The sequence below is a fragment of the Bubalus kerabau genome, chromosome 1 (genome assembly GCF_029407905.1).
Source record: "Bubalus kerabau isolate K-KA32 ecotype Philippines breed swamp buffalo chromosome 1, PCC_UOA_SB_1v2, whole genome shotgun sequence".
Classification (NCBI taxonomy): Eukaryota; Metazoa; Chordata; class Mammalia; order Artiodactyla; family Bovidae; genus Bubalus; species Bubalus kerabau.
Window position 1 is genome coordinate 19,692,752 of NC_073624.1, and position 23,588 is coordinate 19,716,339.

Sequence of the window (23,588 nt, forward strand, 5' to 3'; positions counted from 1 at the left end):
CTAAAGGAAATCAGTCCTGAATATTCATTGGAAGGACAGATGCTGAAGCTGAAACTCCAATATTTTGACAACCTGATGTGAAGAACTGACTCACAGGAAAGACCCTAATGCTATGAAAGATTGAGGGCAGGAGGAGAAGGGAATGACAGGGGATGAAACAGTTGGATGATGGCATCACTGACGCAATGGACATGAGTTTGGGCAAGATCTAGGAGTTGGTGATGGACAGGGAAGCCTGGAGTGCTGTGGTCCATGGGGTCACAAAGAGTCGGACACGACTGAACCACTGAACTGAACTAAATCTTAAGCAACTGAATCTCTGTTTGGTTCATTTTTCTGTTTTGTTCCTTCTGTTATTCTCTTTGCCTCACTGCAAAGCTTGAGGGGTCTCAGTTCCCCTACTGGGACTGAATCCAGACAACAGCAGCAAATGCATCGAATCCTAACCACTAAACCATCAGCAAACTCCCTGTTTACTTCTTTTTTATGATTTCTATCTCTGTTTAAAAAAATCTGAGTTTATTCTGTGAAGTAACACCCTAGCTCAACAATTACTGAGCCCTAGCTCAATAATTACTGAGCCTGAGCTCTAGGACCCACAAATCACAAATAGGAGGCGATGCTGCAACCCCTGAAGCCTGGGTGCCTAGACCATGTTCACAATAAGAGAAGCCCGGGCATAGAGAAACCTGCTGCCCACTAAGAAGAGTAGTGCCTGCTTGTTTCATTTGAAGAAAGCCCATGTGCAGCAACAAAGACTCATGCAACAAAAATTGAAAACAATAATAATGATGATGAGAAATTTTTTTTAATCTTATTTTCTTCTTATATTGTCTTCCTGAATTTCATTGTTTATCTGTGTTTTCTTGGAGTTCACTGAGCTTCTTCGTGTGTGTGCCTTATTTCATCATATGTCATCTATTTCATCACTTCCCAAGTGAATAGCCATGTGAGCTGCCCTGGAAGAAGCCCTGGGCATCTTCCCATCCCCAAGCACAGTCTAGAACTATGAAGACTGCAAGCGTGAGTGTAGGTTGGAGCCCTAGAAACCATACAGAGTCGTCAACCAAATAACTGGGTCGGTCCAGCTCACAACCAGGCCAACACTTTCAGGTTTTATATTAGTGCAGCAGCTTCTCCACATGTCCACAATGGAATTGGCTGGGGGTGGGGGTGGGATTGGGGGGTAGGGAGGGTTGCTGGGGTAGTGCTGTGTAAACATAATGTTTACTTTGACACTTCTTCATGACAGCTCTCTCTACACTGAGGAGTCACAGCAGGATCACAATTACATTTTCAGTTCAGTTCAGTTCAGTCACTCAGTTGTGTCCCACTCTTTGTGACCCCATGAATCACAGCACGCCAGGCCGCCCTGTCCAACACCAGTTCCTGAAGTTCACCAAACTCATGTCCATCGAGTCAGTGATGTCATCAACCATGTCACCCTCTTTTGTCCCCTTCTCCCCCTGCCCCCAATCATTCCCAGCATCAGGGACTTTTCCAGTGAGTCAACTCTTCGCATGAGGTGGCCAAAATATTGGAGTTTCAGCTTCAGCATCAGTCCCTCCAATGAACACCCAGGACTGATCTCCTTTAGGATGGACTGGTTGGATCTCCTTCAGTCCAAGGGACTCTCAAGAGTCTTCTCCAACTCCACAGTTCAAAAGCATCAATTCTTCAGCCCTCAGCTTTCTTCAGAGTCCAACTGTCACATCCATACACGACCACTAGAAAAACCATAGCCTTGACTAGATGGACCTTTATTGGCAAAGTAATGTCTATGCTTTTAATATGCTATCTAGGTTGGTCATAAGCTTCCTTCCAAGGAGTAAACGTCTTTTAATTTCATGGCTGCAATCACCATCTGCAGTGATTTTGGAGCCCAGAAAAATAAAGTCTGACACTGTTTAAGCAATCTTGAAACATCTGAAAAATAGATGTTTTCAAAGAATCCCCTTGGTCTGAAATTCTTCCTCTAAGAGATCAGTCATGTCAGATGCCTCCATTCATATCTCTGAAACATAAATAGCCAAATGTTCCTGATCTTTATATCTACATCCATTCTTCTGAATCCCCTCTGCCTAGGTCTCCACTTTCTTGCCTTCTTGTCCCATCTGAATACAGGGTGTGGATGAGCACCAATTTGCCTTCCATCAACTTGAAGACATATATGAACTGATATAATTCACTTAGAAGGAGAGATCCTTGGAGAGACAAGAAATAGCAGCATCCTAAAGAAATAGTAAGAAGAGATGGAGAAGAAAGAATGGATTTATAAGGATTGGCTAATCAAACAGACATGGGATACGAGCAAAGAGGTGTCTGTACCACTAAAGGAATAAATGAAAGATGAAAAAGGAAGAGGTAGTTATGTTTAGTTAGATTTTTAATTGGCCTGTGAATATTGAGGCAGGATAAGGAAAGCTGTATTCATTCTCTTCCACCAGCCAACCTTCCACTTTGAAACTCACACACAGTCTGGTGTCCAAGAACAAGTTACAAACTGGTGATGTGACATCTCAGAGGTGTTTAGAACTGTTTATTTTTTTTTCCCCCATGAGCTCATCTTGTTAGAAAGGAGTGTGTGAATGTAGACCAAGTTTACATCCTTTTCTAAATAAGAGTGACCTGAAACATTTTTGAGCATGCCCTCATTAGCCTCTAAGACAGGTGAGAAAGCAGGTCAGCTCACTCATCTTGCACTTCCTTTGAGAAAGATGGCATTTGAGGACCAATCCTCTAAAAGCATTTGACATGGAGCTTGCTAAGTTAACAGCACAGCAAAAAGTTAATTTATTCAGAATATTTCATTTTGAGCAATTTTCATATGACACAATTACAGGTCAGCACTACTCTATTGAAATACAGGCAATTAGACTATCTGAGGCTTCATCTCATATTTAATGCAGCATCACGAGAAAGTCACTGGGGATGTTCCCAGGGCACTGAGTTCAACATCATCGTACCCAGCACCTCTTTCTTCCCCTGGAGCAGCCAGAGGCTCTCTTCTCCTTGCCCAGGATCAACTGCCTCTCTGGAGAAGTTCAGATAAGAGCCTGAAGTAGAAAAGAGAAGTTTGATTAGAACTGAGACACGAGGATGGAACAGAACCCTCTGGTGGAAGGGAGTCAAGCAAGTGCTTATGACAAAGCATCCCTGGGACCCAGGTGTGGGGAGGGAGGCTCAGGCTATTTCACATGAGTTCCAGTGAGGATGGATCCCAGCTCTCCTCTCAGATCCAGTTCATGTGGTCTCCTGGGCCTCAGTGCATGGGGAAATCCTGCATCACAGGAGACCTGTGCTCAGGAGCTCTGGGAGACCTGCTTCCAGGCAACACAATACCAAGGAGATGCCCAGTAACAGTAAGAATTATGAAAAGGAATTTAAATATTCTCCTTTCACAGGTGATAGATGCAAATTCATAATAAGAGTGAGACTGGAAACAGGAAAAATCAGAATTCCTCACTCACAACCCCTGTCTGCTCTTAGTTGACTTGACTCCTGTTCCCAAATGTCCACAAATAGTATCACAGGTGTACCCACAGATATCTCCTCCCCAGAAACTACACAGGCCCTCAGATGGAGAATACTCTTTTCTAGAGAATGAGTGTCTTCTTGAGCTACTGAAATATCAGTTTATTGTGATACACACAGTCAAAGGCTTTGGCATAGTTAATAAAGCAGAAATAGATATTTCTCTGGAACTTTCTTGCTTTTTTGATGATCCAGCGAATTTTGGCAATTTGATCTCTGGTTCCTCTGCCTTTTCTAAAACCAGCTTGAACATCTAGAATCTCACAGTTCATGTCCTGCTGAAGCCTGGCTTGGAGAATTTTGAGCATTACTTTGCTAGTGTGTGAGATGAGTGCAATTGTGTGGTGGTTTGAACACTCTTTGGCATTGCCTTTCTTTGGGATTGGAATGAAAACTGACCTTTTCCAGTCCTGTGGCCACTGCTAAGTTTTCCAAATTTGCTGGCATATTGAGTGCAGCACTCTCACAGCATCATCTTTTAGGATTTGAAAGAACTCAACTGGTATTCCATCACCTCCACTAGCTTTATTCAGAGTGATGCTTCCTAAGGCCCACTTGACTTCACATTCCAGGATATCTAGCTCTAGGTGAGTGATCACACCATCATGATTATCTGGGTCATGAAGATTTTTTTGTATAGTTCTTCTGTGTGTTCTTACCACCTCTTCTTAATACCTTCTGCTTCTGTTAGGTCCATAACATTTCTGTCCTTTATTGTACCCATCTTTGCATGAAATATTGCCTTGGTATCTGTAATTTTCTTGACCAGATCTCTAGTCTTTCCCATTCCATTGTTTTCCTCTGTTTCTTTGCATTGATCAGTGAGGAAGGCTTTCTTATCTCTCCGTGCTATTCTTTGGAACTCTATATTCAAATGGATATCTCTTTCCTTTTCTCCTTTGGTTTCACTTCTTGTATTTTCTCAGCTATTTGTAAGGCCTCCTCAGACAACCATTTTGCCTTTTGGCATTTCTTTTTCTTGGGGATGGTCTTGATCCCTGCCTCCTGTACAATGTCACGAACCTCCATCCATAACTCATCAGGCACTCTGCTTATCAGACGTAATCCCCTGAATCCATTTGTCACTTCTACTGTATAATCATAAGGAATTTGATTTAGGTCATACCTGAATGGTCTAGTGGGTTTCTGTACTTTCTTCAGTTTAAGTCTGAATTTGGCAATAAGGAGTTCATGATCTGAGCCACAGTCAGCTCCTGGTCTTGTTTTTGCTGAGAGTATAGAGCGTCTCCATCTTTGGCTGCAAAGAATATAATTAATCTGATTTTGATACTGACCATCTGATGATGTTCACGTGTAGAGTCCTCTCTTGTGTTGTTGAAAGAGGCTGTTTGTTATGACCAGTGCGTTCTCTTGGCAAAACTCTATTAGCCTTTGCCTTGCCTCATTTTGTACTCCAAGGCCAAATTTGGCTGTTACTCCAGGTATCTCTTGACTTCCTACTTTTGCATTCCAGTCCTTTATAATCAAAAGGACATCTTTTTTAGGTGATAGCTCTAAAAGGTCATGTAGGTCTTCACAGAATGGCAACTTCAGCTTCTTCAGCATTACTGATTCGGCATAGACCTGGATTACTGTGATATTGAATGGTTTGCCTTCATGTATGCAACAATGCAAAGATATTATTAAAACACTTGTTCCATTTTTGAATTTGCTTTAGTTCAGTTCAGTCACTCAGTCATGCCTGACTCTCTGTGACCCCATGGACTGCAGCACACCAGGCTTCCTTGTCTATCGCCAACACCCGGAGCTTGCTCAAACTCATATCCATTGAGTCGGTGATGCCATCCAACCATTGCATCCTCTGTCATCTCCTTCTCCTCCTGCCTTCAATCTTTACAGCATCAGGGTCTTTTCTAAGGAGTCAGTTCTTCGCATCAGGTGGCCAAGGTATTGGAGCTTCTACTTCGGCTCAGTCTTACCAATGAATATTCAAGACTGATTTCCTTTAAATTGACTGGGTTGATCTCCTGGCCATCCAAGGGTCTCTGAAGAGTCTTCTCCAATGCTACAGTTCAAAAGCATCAATTCTTCAGCACTTAGCTTTCTTTTACATATGCTCAATTAATTGATACGTTTCTCTTTCGGCCATGACACAATGCTTGCAGGATCTTAGTTCCTTGACCAGGGTTGAACCTAGGCCCTAGCAGTGAAAGTGCAGAATCCTAACCTCTGGACCACCAGGAAATTCCATAATCTATAAATCTTCATGCAAGTATATCACATACAGAGTGATAAGTTTATGTCACATTATGGAGACATAAATGCCAAAAGCAGAGTGATTCCTCACTCCTTGCAAAGGGTCTGACAGCATTAAATATGGCATATGTTCAAGATGATGCTACCAAATATATGAGATTACCTGTATTTTGACTCTCTAGGGAGGCTGGGCATTGAGGAGCACAAATTCACTCTTTTCAGATAGAAAGATTGCAGGAGATCAACTGACCCCACTCACCTGTCTGAGAGGACCTCACCCTATTCTCCTCTGGGGACACTTCCTCCTCGCTCCCCTGAGAGGCAGAAGGAGTTCCAGGCACTGGTACTTCTTCAGCATCATCGTAATTTTCAGCAGGGACATCAGTCCTCTGATCTGGGGGTTCTAAGAGCAGACAAGGGAGTGGATGAAACTGCAGTAAGTGGGTTGGTCTGGGGAATACCTAAGATACCTTCTGACCCAGGGTTTCTGAGTTTCTGAATAGAGGCACCAGTCACTCCTTGTTTCAAAAGACTTTTTTCTCTAAGACCATATTTCATTTTGACATGTCCATAAGCCAAAACACAATTTTACTTATCTCAATATTTTCTGGTGAAAAGTACATATCTCAAAGCAACTCTTCCACCATTGAGCATTGCTAAAGTATTTTGATAAATTGTGCTTTACAGATGTTATTTTTTTAAATCATTGTGTGCCTGTTGTGATTCTGGACACAGAGAGACCAGCCCCAACGTGACACATCACAGAACAGCCAGAGAAGGAGAAGGACGAACCCCATCTGGACACAAGGGATGCCTCTGGTCCATCAAAGGAAAACCATTCCCCTTAAATCTCCTCTCAATGAGGGAAACTCTCCTCCCCAGAGCCCAGCCGAGGCAGGTCCACCTCTATTTCCTGGAGTGGATCTGTAATCACTGTTGTGCTCACCATCATGGTGTAATACAGCAGTTTAGTCAGTGAGAAATCTGACGGAAAGCCTCATGTGGAGACAAACATCACACAACACACAGCATGACCCTCCCCACACCCACGGGACCTGTGTTAAGGCTGAGAAGGGACAGGCCTGGCTTCTGCAGTGTAGACAGAGGCTGAGAGGTCACAGGGCTCTGAGACGTCAACCTGCCTCTTTGGAGGAGCCGGGGCACACAGGGGGTTTGCAGATGCTGAGATGTGCATAGCCAGTGGGTAGTGACAACCAGAGATCCCAGGAGGGCAGACAGAGACACTCACCTGGGCTGCCCAGACCTTCCTTCTGGGTCAGAAGGTAATCGAGCTCCTCATACACAGCTTCAGCAAGAGCATCTTCATAGCTGGATAAGGCTGAGAGATCCTCCAGCAGGTCAGAGAAGCTTCCCCAGATACCCCAATCCAGCCAGCCCACCTTCATCTCCCTGGTGCTCACATGGGGGCTGCCAGGACCTCAGCATCGTCTCCTACCCCATGAACCATGTCATCACCTTCTCCCTCATCTGACCCTGATTACAGCTTAGTGCCAACTCTGTCTGGTCTCACAGGAGAGGCCATGACTTATGAGAGTTCACACCCCAGTCCTAAGAACCTCTGTCTACTCATCCCTTAGAGCTCAGCACGGAGCACATGGAGTCTGCAACTCAGAACAGTACCTGGCCCAGGTTCCCCTCCTCACACCTGCCCCATCTCCTGCCTCCACACACTCTCCCTGGTTCCCAGTTCCCCCTGAAGCCCACCTCTGTTCTCTGCTCTCCATCTGAGCAGCTGAGTCACCAGGATGACGAGGACCAGGAAGAGAAGGGCCCCCAGGATGAGGCAGAGGATCCCCGGCAGGGAGAAGATGCCAGGGAGAGAATTTGAGGTTGTTCTGGTCCCTAAGGAGAACAGGGAAAAGGGCTGGAGATAGTCTTTGGCACAGAGAAATCTCTGTGTCAGCATTTTCAGGAGTTCCGGACAATGGTGTCTCAGCCTCAGACAGTGTCAGGGCTCATCTGGGTCTCCTCCTGAGACAAGTCAACTCCACCCTGGCCAGTGTGGCCCTGAGGCAGACATGGGGATTGTCAGGGAGCTGCCCTGCCGAGACAGCCTCTGAGGACCCAGCGCATCCCTTCTCCTTGGGCTTCAGGAGACAGAGCATCAAACAGTGCAGGGACTTGCACCTCTCTGATGAGGAGCAACACTCAAGGGCAGGTGGGAGATCCTTAGATTCTACAACATGGAAACCAGACTTTCTTGGACCCCGGGCATGAGAACATTTGACCCTGGACATCAAGGCAGGGGATTTCCCCAGTATAATGCCCTGGCTCCTCCCCAACATCCACAGCTCCTCAGACTCTTTCCTCTTCTGAGTTGTCAGAGAGCCCACAGAACAGGTCCCCAGCATTTGAGTATCCTCTCCTGCCCGTGGATGGATCACAGTACCTGCTGTAGTTGTGGGCAATGTTGTCCTTACACCTAAAGAGAAAAACAGTAGTGTGGGGAAGAAGAATTGGTCAGAACACAGGGCAAACCTTTTCTGTCCTGAGCCTGAAATCAGACCTCAGTCTGCACAACATCAGTGTCCAGTCCTCCCAGCTCCCTCATCCTAGATCAGAGCCCCAGCACCCGGGATGTCTGAACACAAACTCCTCACTATGCCCGGCCCACCCCAGTGCCCCTGTGCTGCCCCGGCTCACCCAGGGTGGACCCCAAGCCCCTCACTCACCAGAGCACCTCACACCAGCATCCTCCTCGTGCTTGCAGTCGCTCTGCCCCCAGGGCTCCGCAACACAGTCCCACAGGGAGGACTCCTGGCCCCCACACCGCACCTCATCCAGCCAGATGCTCCCATTTCCAGGGCCAAATGCTGCAGACCGCACAGCTTCTAGGGCCTGGCCACAGTCCAGCTGCTGACACACCACCTCGGCCTCTGCCAGGCTCCAAGAGTCATCGCACACGGTGCCCCAGGTTCCGCTGTGCCAGACCTCCACCCGCCCTGAGCACTCGGTGTCTCCTCCCCTGAGTCTCAGCTTCTCTCTGTCTGAAAAGGCAGCAGCCCCTCCTGTGACTGCCCTGGTGGGAGGAAGGAGCCCCTGGGAGCCACAGGGGAGGGGGCGTGCTGATGTACCTGTGCAGGGGGCAGCAGTTGGACAGCTCTTGGGTCTTCTTCCTGCACACAACGGGGAAACAGTGGGTCAGGAATAGCTGAGGGTGTTCCTGACCCCACATAAGATTATCTAAGGTCCATGGCTCAGTGCAAATGACATGTGAAAACACAGGCTCATTATCTCCTGGGCTGAAACATTCACTGCATCTGATCACCAGCTGAAATTACTTTAAATATTTACTTGTTTATCAGTCTTCACACTCCACAGCAAATATAAACACAGACATCTACGAATGTACACACACTCCTCTGAATGAAAGTTCCATTAGAAGAAGGACCTTGTATATCTTATATGTGCCATGTTTCTGCTATTATGAGAATGCCTGCACATTGTATGCACTCATTCAACAAATATCTATGGAAAACCATTTCGAAATACCTAGATAGGGGCTTGATAAATATTTATTAAATGAATGAATAGACAAAATTCAGTGAAATAAAATTTCTTTTTTAAAATTCATACTAATCAGTGAAATAGTAAACCAAATATAAATGAATGGTAACAGTCTATGATAATAGTTCATATTAAAAATAATCAGTGCAGAAGCACAGAGTCAATTTATATTCAAAATCTAATGTACATAATTTTAATGGAAAATTATTAGATAGATTATAAACTACTCTTACCTATTATTCAGTGTGACAAGTGGGCAAGTGAAGACTACTGTTGTAAAAGGAAACTCTTTTCTAAATTTATTTTGAATTGGAAGATAATTGCTCCACAATGTAGTGTTGGTTATGTGTGTGTGTGTGTGTTAGTCGCTCAGTCATGTCCAACTCTTTGTGACCCTTTGGACTGCAGCCTACCAGGCTCCTCTGTCCATAGGATTTTCCAAACATACTGGAGTGGATTGCTATTCACTTCTCCACTGGATCCTCCCTACCCAGGGATCAAACCCAGGTCTCCCACACTGCAGGCAGTTTCTTTGCTGTCTGAGCCACCAGAAAAGCTCATAGTGTTGCTTAGGAATGTCTTAAAAAGAAAGTATACAGGAAAGACTTAGTAGAATTCTGAGAAGATATATGGACACATATATGTACACACTGAGTAAGCCAGAAATTTTTGCAATAGTTAAAAAATGCCTACTGAGAACAATTTGTATTGAGAAGATGCAGAAATAATAAACAAAAGACTGAAAATATATATAAAAGAATTGAAGCTGAGAGAAATATAAATTCAAAAAAACCAGAAGGGTAAATAGTACCTGTCATAAAGTATCAATATTTATATATTCTTTCCAGATCTTCCTATCAAAACTACTACCCACTCTATGCAGAGAACCTCTGAGAAAACAATGGCAGGACCTCTATGAGCGGGTTGCTCATTTTCATGGTCAAAGACTTTACCACCTCTCAATTCACAGGGTTTAATTATAGGAAAAATACCATCAATAAAAGGTCTCACAGTTTAATGCCTCTTTGGCAAGGCAAATTGGAAGTGGTCAAACAAGAGATGGCAAGAGTGAATGTCAACATTCTAGGAATCAGCGAACTGAAATGAACTGGAATGGGTGAATTTAACTCAGATGACCATTATATCTACTACTGCAGGCAGGAATCCCTCAGAAGAAATGGAGTGGCCATCATGGTCAACAAAAGAGTCTGAAATACAGTACTTGGATGCAATCTCAAAAATGACAGAATGATCTCTGTTCGTTTCCAAGGCAAACCATTCAATATCACAGTAATCCAAGTCTATGCCCCAACCAGTAACGCTGAAGAAGCTGAAGTTGAAAGATGCTATGAAGACCTACAAGACCTTTTAGAACCAACACCCAAAAAAGATGTCCTTTTCATAATAGGGGACTGGAATGCAAAAGTAGAAAGTCAAGAAACACCTGGAGTAACAGGCAAATTTGGCCTTGGAATACGGAATGAAGCAGGGCAAAGACTAATAGAGTTTTGCCAAGAAAATGCACTGGTCATAGCAAACACCCTCTTCCAACAACACAAGAGAAGACTCTATACATGGACATGACCAGATGGTCAACACCGAAATCAGATTGATTATATTCTTTGCAGCTAAAGATGGAGAAGCTCTATACAGTCAGGAAAAACAAGACCAGGAGCTGACTGTGGCTCAGACCATGAACTCCTTATTGCCAAATTCAGACTTAAATTGAAGAAAGTAGGGAAAACCACTAGACCATTCAGGTATGACCTAAATCAAATCCCTTATGATTATACAGTGGAAGTGAGAAATAGATTTAAGGGCCTAGATCTGATACATAGAGTGCCTGATGAACTATGGAATGAGGTTAATGACATTGTACAGGAGACAGGGATCAAGACCATCCCCAAGAAAAAGAAATGCAAAAAAGCAAAATGGCTGTCTGGGGTGGCCTTACAAATAGCTGTGAAAAGAAGAGAAGAAAAAAGCAAAGGAGAAAAGGAAAGATATAAACATCTGAATGCAGAGTTCCAAAGAATAGCAAGTAGAGATAAGAAAGCCTTCTTCAGCGATCAATGCAAAGAAATAAAGGAAAACAACAGAATGGGAAAGACTAGAGATCTCTTCAAGAAAATCAGAGATATCAAAGGAACATTTCATGCAAAGATGAGCTTGATAAAGGACAGAAATGCTATGGACCTAACAGAAGCAGAAGATATTAAGAAGAGATGGCAAGAACACACAGAAGAACTGTACAAAAAAGATCTTCATGATCCAGATAATCATGATGGTGTGATCACTGACCTAGAGCCAGACATTCTGGAATGTGAAGTCCAGTGGGCCTTAGAAAGCATCACTACGAACAAAGCTAGTGGAGGTGATGGAATTCCAGTTGAGCTATTTCAAATCCTGAAAGATGATGCTGTGAAAGTGCTGCACTTAATATGCCAGCAAATTTGGAAAACTCAGCAGTGGCCACAGGACTGGAAAAGGTCAGTTTTCATTCCAATCCCAAAGAAAGGCAATGCCAAAGAATGCTCAAACTACCGCACAACTGCACTCATCTCACACGCCAGTAAAGTAATGCTCAAAATTCTCCAAGCCAGGCTTCAGCAATATGTGAATGTGAACTTCCAGATGTTCAAGCTGGTTTTAGAAAAGGCAGAGGAACCAGAGATCAAATTGCCAACATCCGCTGGATCATGGAAAAAACAAGAGAGTTCCAGAAAAACATCTATTTCCTCTTTATTGACTATGCCAAAGCCTTTAACTGTGTGGATCACAATAAACTGTGGGAAACTCTGAGAGATGGGAATACCAGACCACCTGATCTGCCTCTTGAGAAACCTCTATGCAGGCCAGGAAGCAACAGTTAGAACTGGACATGGAACAACAGACTAGTTCCAAATAGGAAAAGGAATTCATCAAGGCTGTATATTGTCACCCTGTTTATTTAACTTATATGCAGAGTACATCATGAGAAACGCTGGACTGGAAGAAACACAAGCTGGAATCAAGATTGCCGGGAAAAATATCAATAACCTCAGATATGCAGATGACACCACCCTTATGGCACAAAGTGAAGAGGAACTAAAAAGCCTCTTGATGGAAGTGAAAGTGGAGAGTGAAAAAGTTGGCTTAAAGCTCAACATTCAGAAAACAAAGATCATGGCATCTGGTTCCACTACTTCATGGGAAATAGATGGGGAAACAGTGGAAACAGTGTCAGACTTTATTTTTCTGGGCTCCAAAATCACTACAGATGGTGACTGCAGCCATGAAATTAAAAGACGCTTACTCCTTGGAAGGAAAGTTATGACAAACCTAGATAGCATATTCAAAAGCCAAGACATTACTTTGCCAACAAAGGTTCATCTAGTCAAGGCTATGGTTTTTCCTGTGGTCATGTATGGATGTGAGAGTTGGATTGTGAAGAAGGCTGAGCGCCGAAGAATTGATGCTTTTGAACTGTGGTGTTGGAGAAGACTCTTGAGAGTCCCTTGGACTGCAAAGAGATCCAACCAGTCCATTCTGAAGATCAGCCCTGGGATTTCTTTGGAGGGAATGATATTGAAGCTGAAACTCCAGTACTTTGGCCACCTCATGCAAAGAGTTGACTCATTGGAGAAGACTCTGATGCTGGGAGGGATTGGGGGCAGGATGAGAAGGGGATGACAGAGGATGAGATGGCTGGATGACATCACTGACTCGATGGACGTGAGTCTCAGTGAACTCCAGGAGTTGGTGATGGACAGGGAGGCCTGGCGTGCTGCAATTCATGGGGTCGCAAAGAATCAGACACGACTGAGCAACTGATCTCATCTTATCTGATCTGGCCTTCAAATGAAAAAGACAAAGAGATGAGCAAAGAGAGGCAAGGAATGGAGTGAGCCTCTGATTTTGAAATATCTGATCCCACATTCTCTTAGCTATGGGTTTCAGGCAACATCCAGCATACCATTCAAGGTGTACCTGAATGGGGTGTGTGTGTTTGTGTATGTGAAGGAGGAGGGAAGGAGAAAGAGAAACAGAGAGAGAAATGTTGAGGGAATAAGTTGCTATGGTTTAACTATTTGTCACCTTCACAAACATTTATTTATTTCATTCAAAATTTACTGTTGAAATCTCAGTTCCCAGTGTAACAGTATTTAGTGGTGGAGCCTTCTCCAACTCTTCCAAAAACAGAAGAAAAGATCACTTCCAAATTCATGTTATGAAGCCAACATCAGTCTGATACTAAAGCCAGATAAGGACACCATGAGAAAAGAAAATTATGGGCTAATACTCTGATAAGTACAGGTTAATAAATCGTCAACAAAATATTAGAAAACAGAATTTGACAATACACTACAAGAATCATACACCATGATCAAGTGATATTTGTTCCAAGGATACAAGGATAGTTCAACATTCACAAATTAATAAATGTGATACACCAAATAAACAAAATGAAGGTAAAAATCATATCCTCAAAGGATGCAGAAAAAGTGTTTGACAAATTCAACATCCACTTACAGTAAAAACTCTTTTACAAAGTATATATAGAAAAGGATTGCATCTCAACATAATTAAGGCCATATGAAAAGTACACAGCTAACATCATACTTGACTGTAAAAAACCAAAAGCTTTTCCTCTGAAATCAGACACAAGACAAAAATGTCTACTCTCACCACTTTTATTCAACTTAGTTTTGGTAGTCCTATCCAGATCCATCAGGCAATAAAAAGAAAATCAAGACATCCAAATCTGGAAGGAAGAGGCAAAACTGACACTATTTGCAGATGGAAAAGTGAAAGTGTTAGTCACTCAGTCGTGTCTGACTCTTCACAACCCCAAGGACTGCAGCCTGCCAGGCTCCTCTGTCCATTGGGATTCTCCAGGCAAGAATACTGGAGTGGGTTGCCATTCCCTCCTCCAGGGGGTCTTCCTGACCCAGGGAGTGAACTCGGGTCTCTTGCATTGCAGACAGATTCTTTACCATCAGAGTCATGAGGCAAGAACCCCCCTTACATGATATTATATGTAGAAAACACTAAAGACTTCAGCAAAAATATGAGAATTAATATACTCAGTAAAGTTGTAGAAGAAAAATCTGTATACAAAAATCATATGCATTTCTTTACACTAACAACAAATTGCTATAAGAGAAACTGAGAAAATAATTCTACTTATTTGCATGAAAATGAATAAAATATCTAGGAATAAATTTAACCAAGGAGGTGAAAGACCTGTACACTGAAAACTATAAACACATTGATGAAAGATACTGAAGATGACTCAAATAAATGGAAAGATATTCTGTGCTCATGGATTGGAAGATCTAATACTATTAATATGGCCATACTACCGAAAGCATCTACAGATTCACCACAATCCTTATCAAAATTCCAATGGAAATTTTCACAGATACAGAAGAAACAATCCTAAAATTTGCATGGAACCACAAAAGTCACTCAATACCAAAGCAATCCTGAGAAAGAATAACAAAGCTAGAGGTGTCCTGCTTCCTGATTTCAAACTATATTACAAAGCTATATTAATCAAAACAGTATGTCGTTGGTATAAAAAGGAACACAGAGATCAATGGAACAGAACAGAGAGTCCATAAATAAACCCACATTTCTATGATCAATTAATTTTTTACAAAGAAGCCAAGAATATACAGTGGGAAAAGGACAGTTTTTTCAGGAAATGGCATTGGGAACACTGGACAGCCACATGAAAAAAATGAAACTGGACCACTATCTTACACCATTCACAAAAATTATCTCAAAATAGATTAAAGACTTGATCACAAGTCCTGAAGCCATAAAATTCCTACAAGAAAAAACAGAAAATAAAATCCTCAACACCAGTTTTTGTGACGATTTTTTGGATCTGACACCAAAAGCAAAGGGAACAAGAGTAAAAACAAGCAGTTGTGATGACATAAGGCTAAAAAGCTTCTGCCAAATTAGGGAAACCATCAACAAAGTGAAAAAGCAACCTATGGAATTGGAGAAAATATTTGCATATTATATTTCAGGTAAGGATTATTATCCAAAATACACAAGGAACTCATACAACTCAGTAGCAAAAAACAAAAGTCTGATTTTTTTTAATGGGCAGAGAACCTGAATAGATATTTTTTAAAGAATACATACAACTTGCCAATAGGTACATGAAAACGTGCTCAACACTATTAATCATCAGAAAATACAAATCAAAACCACAATGAGGTATGACCTCATATCCTCTAGAAAGGCTTTTATCCAAAAGAAGAAAGAACAGGAGTTGAGGAGAATGTGAAGAGACAGGAAAGCTTTTGCACAGTTAGAGGGAATGTAAGTTGATGCAGCCCCTATGGAAACAGTATTGAGGTGCATCAAAAATTAAAAATAGAACTGCCATATGATTTAGGAATTTCACTTTGGGGTATTTATCTGAAGGAAACAAAAACACTAACTTGAAAACCCAATGTTCATTGCAGCAACATATGTTCAGTTGCTAGGTTGTGTCTGACTCTTTGTAACCCCATGGACTGCAGCATGCCAGGCTCCTCTGTCCTTCACTAACTCCCAAAGTTTGCTTAAATTCATGTCCACTGAACTGGTGATGCTATCTAACTACCTCATCCTCTGTGGCCCCCTTCTTCTTTTGCCTTCAGTCTTTCCCAGCATCAGGGTCTTTTCCAACGAGTCAGCTCTTCTCATCACGTGACCAAAGTATTGGAGCTTCAGCTTCAGCATCAGTCCTTCCAATGACTATTCAGGGTTGATTTCCTTTAGGATTGATTGGTTTTATCTCCTTGCTGCCCAAAGGACTCTCAATTCAATTGCGGCATCCAAGTACCACAATTCAAAAGAATCAACTCTTTTTAGCTTCTTCTATAGCCCGGCTCTCATGTCCAGACTTGACTACTGGAAAAAAATATAGCTTTGACAATATGGACCTTTGTCAGCAAAGCGATGTCTCTGCTTTTTAATACTCTGTCTAGGTTTGTCACAGAGGAGCAAGCCTCTTTTAATCTCATGGCTGCAGTCACCATCAGCAGTGATTTGGGAGTCTGTCACTGTTTCCACTTTCTCCCCTTTTATTTGCCATGAAGTGCTGATGATCTTAGGTTTTAGAATGTTGAGCTGTAAGCCAGCTTTTTCACTCTCTTCTTTCACTCTCAATGAGAGGCTCTTTAGTTCCTCTTGGCTTTCTGCCATTAGAGTGGTATCATCTGTGTATCTGAGGTTGTTGATATTTCTCACAGCAATCTTGATTCCAGCTTGTGATTCATCCAGCCTGGCATTTCCTATGATGTTCTCTGCATATAAGTTAAATAAACAGGGTGACAATATACAGCCTTGATGAACTCTTTTCCCAATTTGGAACCAGTCGATTGTTTCATGTCTGGTTCCAACTGCTGCTTTTTGATCTGCATACCGGTTTCTCAGGAGGCAGGTAAGGTGCCCTGGTATTCTCATCTCTTTAAGAATTTTCCACAGTTCATTGTGATCCACATGGTCAAAGGCTTTATGTAGTCAATGAAGCAGATGTTTTTCTGGAATTCTCTGGCTTACTCCATGATCCAACAAATGTTGGCAATTTGATCTCTGGTTTCTCTGCCTTTTCTAAACCCAGCTTGTACATCTCGGAAGTTCTCAGTTCACTTACTGCTGAAGCCTAGCTTGAAAGACTTTGAGCATAACCTTACTAGCATGTGAAATGAGCACAATTGTGAGGTAGTTGACCATTCATTGGCATTGGCCTTCTTTGAGATTGAAATGAAAACTGACCTTCTCCAGTCTTGTGGCCACTGATGAATTTTCCAAATTTGCTGACGTATTGACCGCAGCACTTTAACAGTATTACCTTTTAGTATTTTATAACAATATATATTAGTCAAACAATGTAAGACTTCACTGATGAATGGATAAAGAAAATGTAGTATAGACTTATACCCACCCATAAAAAAGAAGAAAATCTTGCCAGTTTCAACAACATGGATGGACCTCGAGGGCATTATGTTAAGTGAAACAAATCAGACAGAGAAAGAAAAATACCATATAATCTCATTTATATGTGTCATATTAAAAAAAAAGCAAGTTAAGAGATGCTGAGTATTTGGTGGCTGCCAGAGGTGGGGGATTTGGTGTGGGCAAAGGTAATCAAAAGGTATAAATTTGAATTATAAAATTAATAGGTGAAGAGATATAACATACAGCATGGTGAATACTGTATTGTCTATTTGAAAGAGGGCAAGAAAATACATCTTAAACATTCTCATCATGTAAGAAAAAATTTTAACTATATATATGGATCTATATGGAAAAGGCAATGGCAACCCACTCCAGTACTCTTGCCTGGAAAATCCCATGGATGGAGGAGCCTGCTAAGCTGCAGTCCATGGGGTCCCTGAGGGTCGGACATGACTGAGCAACTTCATTTTCACTTTTCACTTTCACGCATTGGAGAAGGAAATGGCAACCCACTCCAGTGTTCTTGCCTGGAGAACCCCAGGGACGGGGGAGCCTGGTGGGCTGCCGTCTATGGGGTCGCACAGAGTCGGACACGACTGAAGTGACTTAGCAGTATCTGCATGGATCTATATATATGGAGCTATATATATAGAGATATAACTAGACTTAATGTAGTGATCATTTATCAATACACACAAATATATAAACATTGTGTTGTACACAGCAAAAATATAATGTTGTATCAATTATATCAATTAAAAAATTTTAATAAAGCAAGTTTAGAACATATAGATTAAATTAGCTCCATGCAAACTTCATTTTATAAACTCAATTTAAACCCATCACTTAGATTTTAAAATATCAAATCTCACTAACAACATCCTACAGGGTTGGGAAAGACACAGAAACAGACATAAGTCACCTTCACACGAGATGTAGGCTTCCTCCTTTGGAGAGCATGAACTGTATTTCCATGGGCCAGAAGGACACTGCCAGAGAGAGGTATCCATTTTCCGACACCGAATTAAATCTACCCACCGGGGTCTAGAACCTTCCCTGAGACCAATAGAGGTGTTGAGACTTCCACTGTCCCCACAGCCAAGCTGTCTGCAGATGATGGACACGGTGACATCATCCATGGGGCTGCGGCAGACACTGCCCCAGGTCCCGTTGTAGAAAACTTCCAGCCACCCAGCACACTGCTGGTCCTCGCTGACCATCCTGAGGGCCAGGAACTCTAAGATCAAAAGAGAGGAGACAGGACACAGTGACACCCCACTCAGTGTTCTGGGTTTTCCTCTCTCCCCAAAATTCTGAACATTCATCTGTGACCCAGCTGGGGAAGCAAATCCATTAGATGACCGGAGTGAAACTTGTCTCCTTTTCACCTGACTTTGTCCATTTGTGTCTGTCTTTCTAAATATTTCTACCACAATGATGTAGTGGATATGAACTGAGAAAAGACCAACCTGGACACCTGCAGGGAGAGGGAGCTGACTCCTGCTTCCTGACAAAACATTTAAAAGAGTGTATGAAAGGGATGTGATGTGGACAGTGTGGAGGCAGATGGAATAATGGACCCACAGATGTCTACATGGAACCTGTGTCTATGTTTCCTTATCTGGCAAAAAGGACTTTACATATGTGATTACGGTATGGTCCTTGGGATGCTAAGAGTAACCTGAAATATGGCAGATTAACCACCTGAGCATGGTCTAATCACATTCTTAGACTCACTATGCTTTAAAGTGGAATCCTTTTCCTCGTTCTGGTTAGAGGGAGATGTGAATGTGGATAATAGTTAGAGAGGCAGAGCGTTGATAGTCTGATGATGAACAGAATGGGATTATGAGTGAAGGAGGGCAGGCGGTTTCTAGAAGCTTGAAAAGACAGGAAACAGATTCTTTCCCAGAGGCTCAGAAGTGATGTGGCCCTGCTGAAACTTTTATCACAATCCAGTGAGATCCCTGCTGGACAACTAAGCTACAGAAGTGCAAGGAAATAAACATGTTGTTTTAAACTATCAACAATGTAGCAGTTTGTTATAGAACAAACAAAAACTAGCACAGTGGCTTTAAGACTTCTCTACTATATGTACCAGGAGGGTGAGCCCTGATTTCAAGAAAAACTGTAAGAAAAGGCTCTGCCGGGAAACACTACTGAGAAGAAAGGACCAGAATCTCAGCTGCTGCAGGAAGCAGTGAAAGCACCTCATCTTCACCTCTGTTGGAAACACAGGCTTCATGGGAGGAAGCCTCCTTCTCTGGTCCTTTCAGCATCTCTCCCTCAGGGCTAAGACCCCCGTCCTCCTGGGCCCCACCCCTGCCCCAAACTGTGGACAGTGTGCAGCACAGACCTGAGCAGATGACCCCGGCGTCCTCCTTGTGTCTGCAGTCGTGCCGCCCCCAGCCCCGGGAAGGGCACCTCCACACCTGGGACTCATTTCCAGCGCAGTTCAGGTCGTCCAGCCAGATGGGCCCTGATCCCGCCCCAAAGTGGGCAGAACCCGTGGCATTAAGGGCTTCTCCACAGCCCAGCTGCCTGCACACCACGCGGGCATCGTCCAGGTCCCAGCCGTCATCACAGATGGTGCCCCAGGAGCCCTGGTCAAGGATCTCCACTCTCCCGGCGCAGGGACCGCCCCCATCCACCAGGCGGAGCTGTCTGCTGTCTGAGGAGAGAGAAATGGAACAATGCAGCGTTGACCTGGGGAATGAGAAGGGTCTTCTGTCCTGTGGGACACTCACCTGAGCAGTAGGGGGCGCTCTCCTCTGAGGCCGCAGATCCTGCTGGTTCAGACACAAAGTGGTCGCAGTGGGGCAGCAGCACCTGGGTCTGGTTTCCTGAAGAAACAGCAATGATTAGAGGGTTGGGAGGGTTAAAGAACAGGAAAGTCAATTAAACTAAATAATTTTTAGGAGGGGAGGGAAGTTTGGGGGAAAATGGATACATGTATGTGTATGGCCGAGTCCCTGGCTGTTCACCTGAAACTATAACAACTTTGTTAATCGGCTATACACCAATACAAAGTAAAAAATTCAAAAGAAAAAAAAACAATAATGACCTAGTGATGGAGCTGAGATGAAAGCTGGAACATACTGGTAAAGTTACCATAATCTTCATGTTCCCTTTCTCCATGAAGAGCCCTGGTCCTGACAATGGCACAATTCCTGTTTTAAGCCAAGCTTTGCCCTAAGAATGAGTTAAACAAGTTGTTCTGTCCTTCAGTTCAGTCCAGTTCAGTTCAGTTCAGTCGCTCAGTTGTGTCCGACTCTTTGCGACCCCATGAATTGCAGCACGCCAGGCCTCCCTGTCCAGCACAAACTCCCGGAGTTCACTCAAACTCACGTCCATCGAGTCTGTAATGCCATCCAGTGATCTCATCCTCTGTCATCCCCTTCTCCTCCTGCCCCCAATCCATCCCAGCATCAGAGTCTTTTCCAATGAGTCAACTCTTCGCATGAGGTGGCCAAAGTACTGGAGTTTCAGCTTTAGCATCATTCCTTCCAAAGAACACCCAGAACTGATCTCCTGTAGAATGGACTGGTTGGATCTCCTTGCAGTCCAAGGGACTCTCAAGAGTCTTCTCCAACACCACAGTTCAAAAGCATCAATTCTTTGGTGCTCAGCTTTCTTCACAGTTCAACTCTCACACCCATACATGACTACTGGAAAAACCATAGCCTTGACTAGATGAACCTTTGTTGGCAAAGTAATGTCTCTGCTTTTGAATATGCTATCTAGGTTGGTCATAACCCTCCTTCCAAGGAGTAAGTGTCTTTTAATTTCATGGCTGCAATCACCATCTGCCTTGGTGATTTATTTTTTGGAGCCCCCAAAAATAAACTCTGACACTGTTTCCACTGTTTCCACATCTATTTCCCATGAAGTGATGGGACCAGATGCCATGATCTTCGTTTTCTGAATGTTGAGCTTAATCTACCCCTAAATAGAAGAAGCAAAACAAAAACCTTTCTGAAGGAGTTGTACAATTATTTATCTACAATGTTTGTGATTTTAAAAATACTTATATAAAAGAGATCTCATGGAAAACCAGAGCAAAAAGAAACATTAAAAAATTTCCCAGGGTATTTGGCTCTTAAAGTTACCTGACAAAGAATTTATTTTATTTAATTTATTAATTTTTGAGTATAATTGCTTTACAATGTTGTGGTAGCTTCTGCTGTACAGAAAATTTAGTAAGTTATACATATACATATGGGCCTCCCAGGTGACTCAGTGGTAAAGAATCTGCCTGCTGAACAGGAGACTGGGGTTCCATCCCTGGGTTGGGAAGAGCCTTTGGAGAAAAAAATGGCAATCCACTCCAGTATTCTTGCCTGAGAAATCCTATGGACAAAGGAGCATGGCAGTCCATGAGGTCACAAAACAGTCAGACACAACTCAGTGACTAAACAACAACAACTCTATCTATCTATTTATATCTATCTATCTATTTATATCTATCTATCTATCTATTTATATGCACATATATATATATATACACACATATCCCCTCTTTCTTGGATTTACTTCCTATTTAGGTCACCACAGAACACTGAGTAGAGTCCCCTGTGCTATAAAAAAGTTATTATTTATCTATGTATATGTGCATGCATGCTAAGATACTTTGGTAGTGTCTGACTCTGTCAGTAGTGTCTGACTCTGGATTGTAGCCCATCAGGCTCCATGTCTATGGGATTCTCCAAGCAATATCTATTTTGTACTTAGTATCAATAGTGTAGGGCTTCTGAGTCTGGTGGCTCAGACAGTAAAGAATCCGCCTGCAATGTGGGAGACCTGGCTTTGATCCTTGGGTTGGAATGTCCCCTGCAGGAGGGCATGGCAACCCACAGTAGCTGTACCAATTTACATACTCATATGTAAGAGAATTCCCTTTTCTTCACATCCTCTCCAGCATTTATTTGTGGATTTTTTTAATGATAGACATTCTAACTGGAGTGAAGTATTACCTGCCTGTAGTTTTGACTTGCATCTCTCTAATAGTGATGTTGTATTTGTTAGCCATCTGTATGTCTGGAAAAAATGTCTATGTAGGCCTTTTTCCCATCTTTTCATTGGATTGTTTGGTTTGTTGATATTGAGTTGTTTGTGTATTTTGAAGATTAATCCCTTGTTAATTACTTCATTTGCAAATATTTTCTCCCATTCTGAGAGTTGTCTTTTTGTTCTGTTTATGGTTTCCTTTGATATGTAAAAGCTTTTAAGTTTACTTAGGTCCTAGTTTTTTTATTTTTGTTTTTATTTTCTTTAGGAGGTTGATCAAAAAAGATCTTGTTGCAACTTATGTCAAAGAATGTTCTGCCTATGTTTTCCTCTAAGAGTTTTATAGTCTGACAGAGAATTTAAATAGCCATGATTAAAGTGCACAAAGAATTAATTAACACGATGTGTATCTTGGCAGAGAAACGATAACAAAAACAAATGAAAATTCTACAGCTGAAAAAGTTAACAACTGAAATTAAGAACTAGAGAATGAGTGTATCAGCACATTAGATCAACATAAAGTAGAAAGAGTAAAATGGAAAATCAGAGGATAAATATTCCTCTATTCAGAAATGCTGGTCCTATGGTAAGTGCTGGGTTAATAATGCTATATAACAAAATTTCCCCACAAACTTAGTCGTTGAAGGAATATGTTTTTTTTAATTTTGCTCATGATTTCCCAGGTCAGTAATTTGGGAAAGACTCAACTTGGCAGTTCTATCTTTGGGGTTTCTCATGTGGTTGCATTTAGATGTCATCTGGGACTGACATCTCTAAAGGTTTGACTGAACTGTGGTTATGTAAGGAAATTCCCAGAAGTATTTTTGTTGTTGTTGGGAGGGAGGGATAAAGGAGCATCGTGTCTGCAACCTAATCCAGAAAGATTTTACATACTCCGGGAAAAACAGGGCAGGAGGGGAACAAATAAGGAGAGAAAGGGAAAGCTAGAGCAAGGGAGAGAGAGAAAAGAAAGAAAGAAGGATTAAAGCAAAATACTAATCTAACATTTGGGGAATCTAGGTAAAGTTCAGAGAGAATTCATTCCTAGAAAACCTTCACTAAAAGAAATACTAATAACATCAAGCCCATAAAATGCCTAGGAGAAAACCTAGTTAAAGATGTGCAAAACATCGGAGAGAAATTCAAGACCTAACTGAATGAAAGGATATATTTTGTCAGTGAATTGGGAAACTCAGTGTTGTCAAAGTCAGTCATTCTCAAATTTATATACAGATTAAATCTAACCTCAATCAAATTCCCTTGTGCTTTTGTTTGCCTGAAACATGACAAGTTGATTCCAAATTTATGTTGCTGTTGTTCAGTCACTTAGTCATGTCTGACTCTTTGTGACCCCA

General features: G+C 42.4%; 1 protein-coding gene across 1 annotated transcript in view; it reads right to left on the reverse strand.

The window, feature by feature from the left end:
- Positions 1-2,922: 2,922 nt before the first annotated feature.
- Positions 2,923-23,588, reverse strand: part of LOC129644221 (antigen WC1.1-like) — a 54,505-nt gene continuing 33,839 nt past the window's right edge. Inside the window, exons 11-20 of the mRNA XM_055569737.1 lie at positions 19,974-20,069; positions 19,583-19,897; positions 18,149-18,463; positions 8,847-8,888; positions 8,445-8,759; positions 8,162-8,194; positions 7,477-7,614; positions 7,001-7,090; positions 6,011-6,145; positions 2,923-3,056 (exon numbers count right to left, since the gene is read on the reverse strand). Of these exons, the coding sequence (XP_055425712.1) occupies positions 2,923-3,056; positions 6,011-6,145; positions 7,001-7,090; positions 7,477-7,614; positions 8,162-8,194; positions 8,445-8,759; positions 8,847-8,888; positions 18,149-18,463; positions 19,583-19,897; positions 19,974-20,069 (1,613 nt within the window). The remainder of the gene's footprint in view (positions 3,057-6,010; positions 6,146-7,000; positions 7,091-7,476; positions 7,615-8,161; positions 8,195-8,444; positions 8,760-8,846; positions 8,889-18,148; positions 18,464-19,582; positions 19,898-19,973; positions 20,070-23,588) is intronic.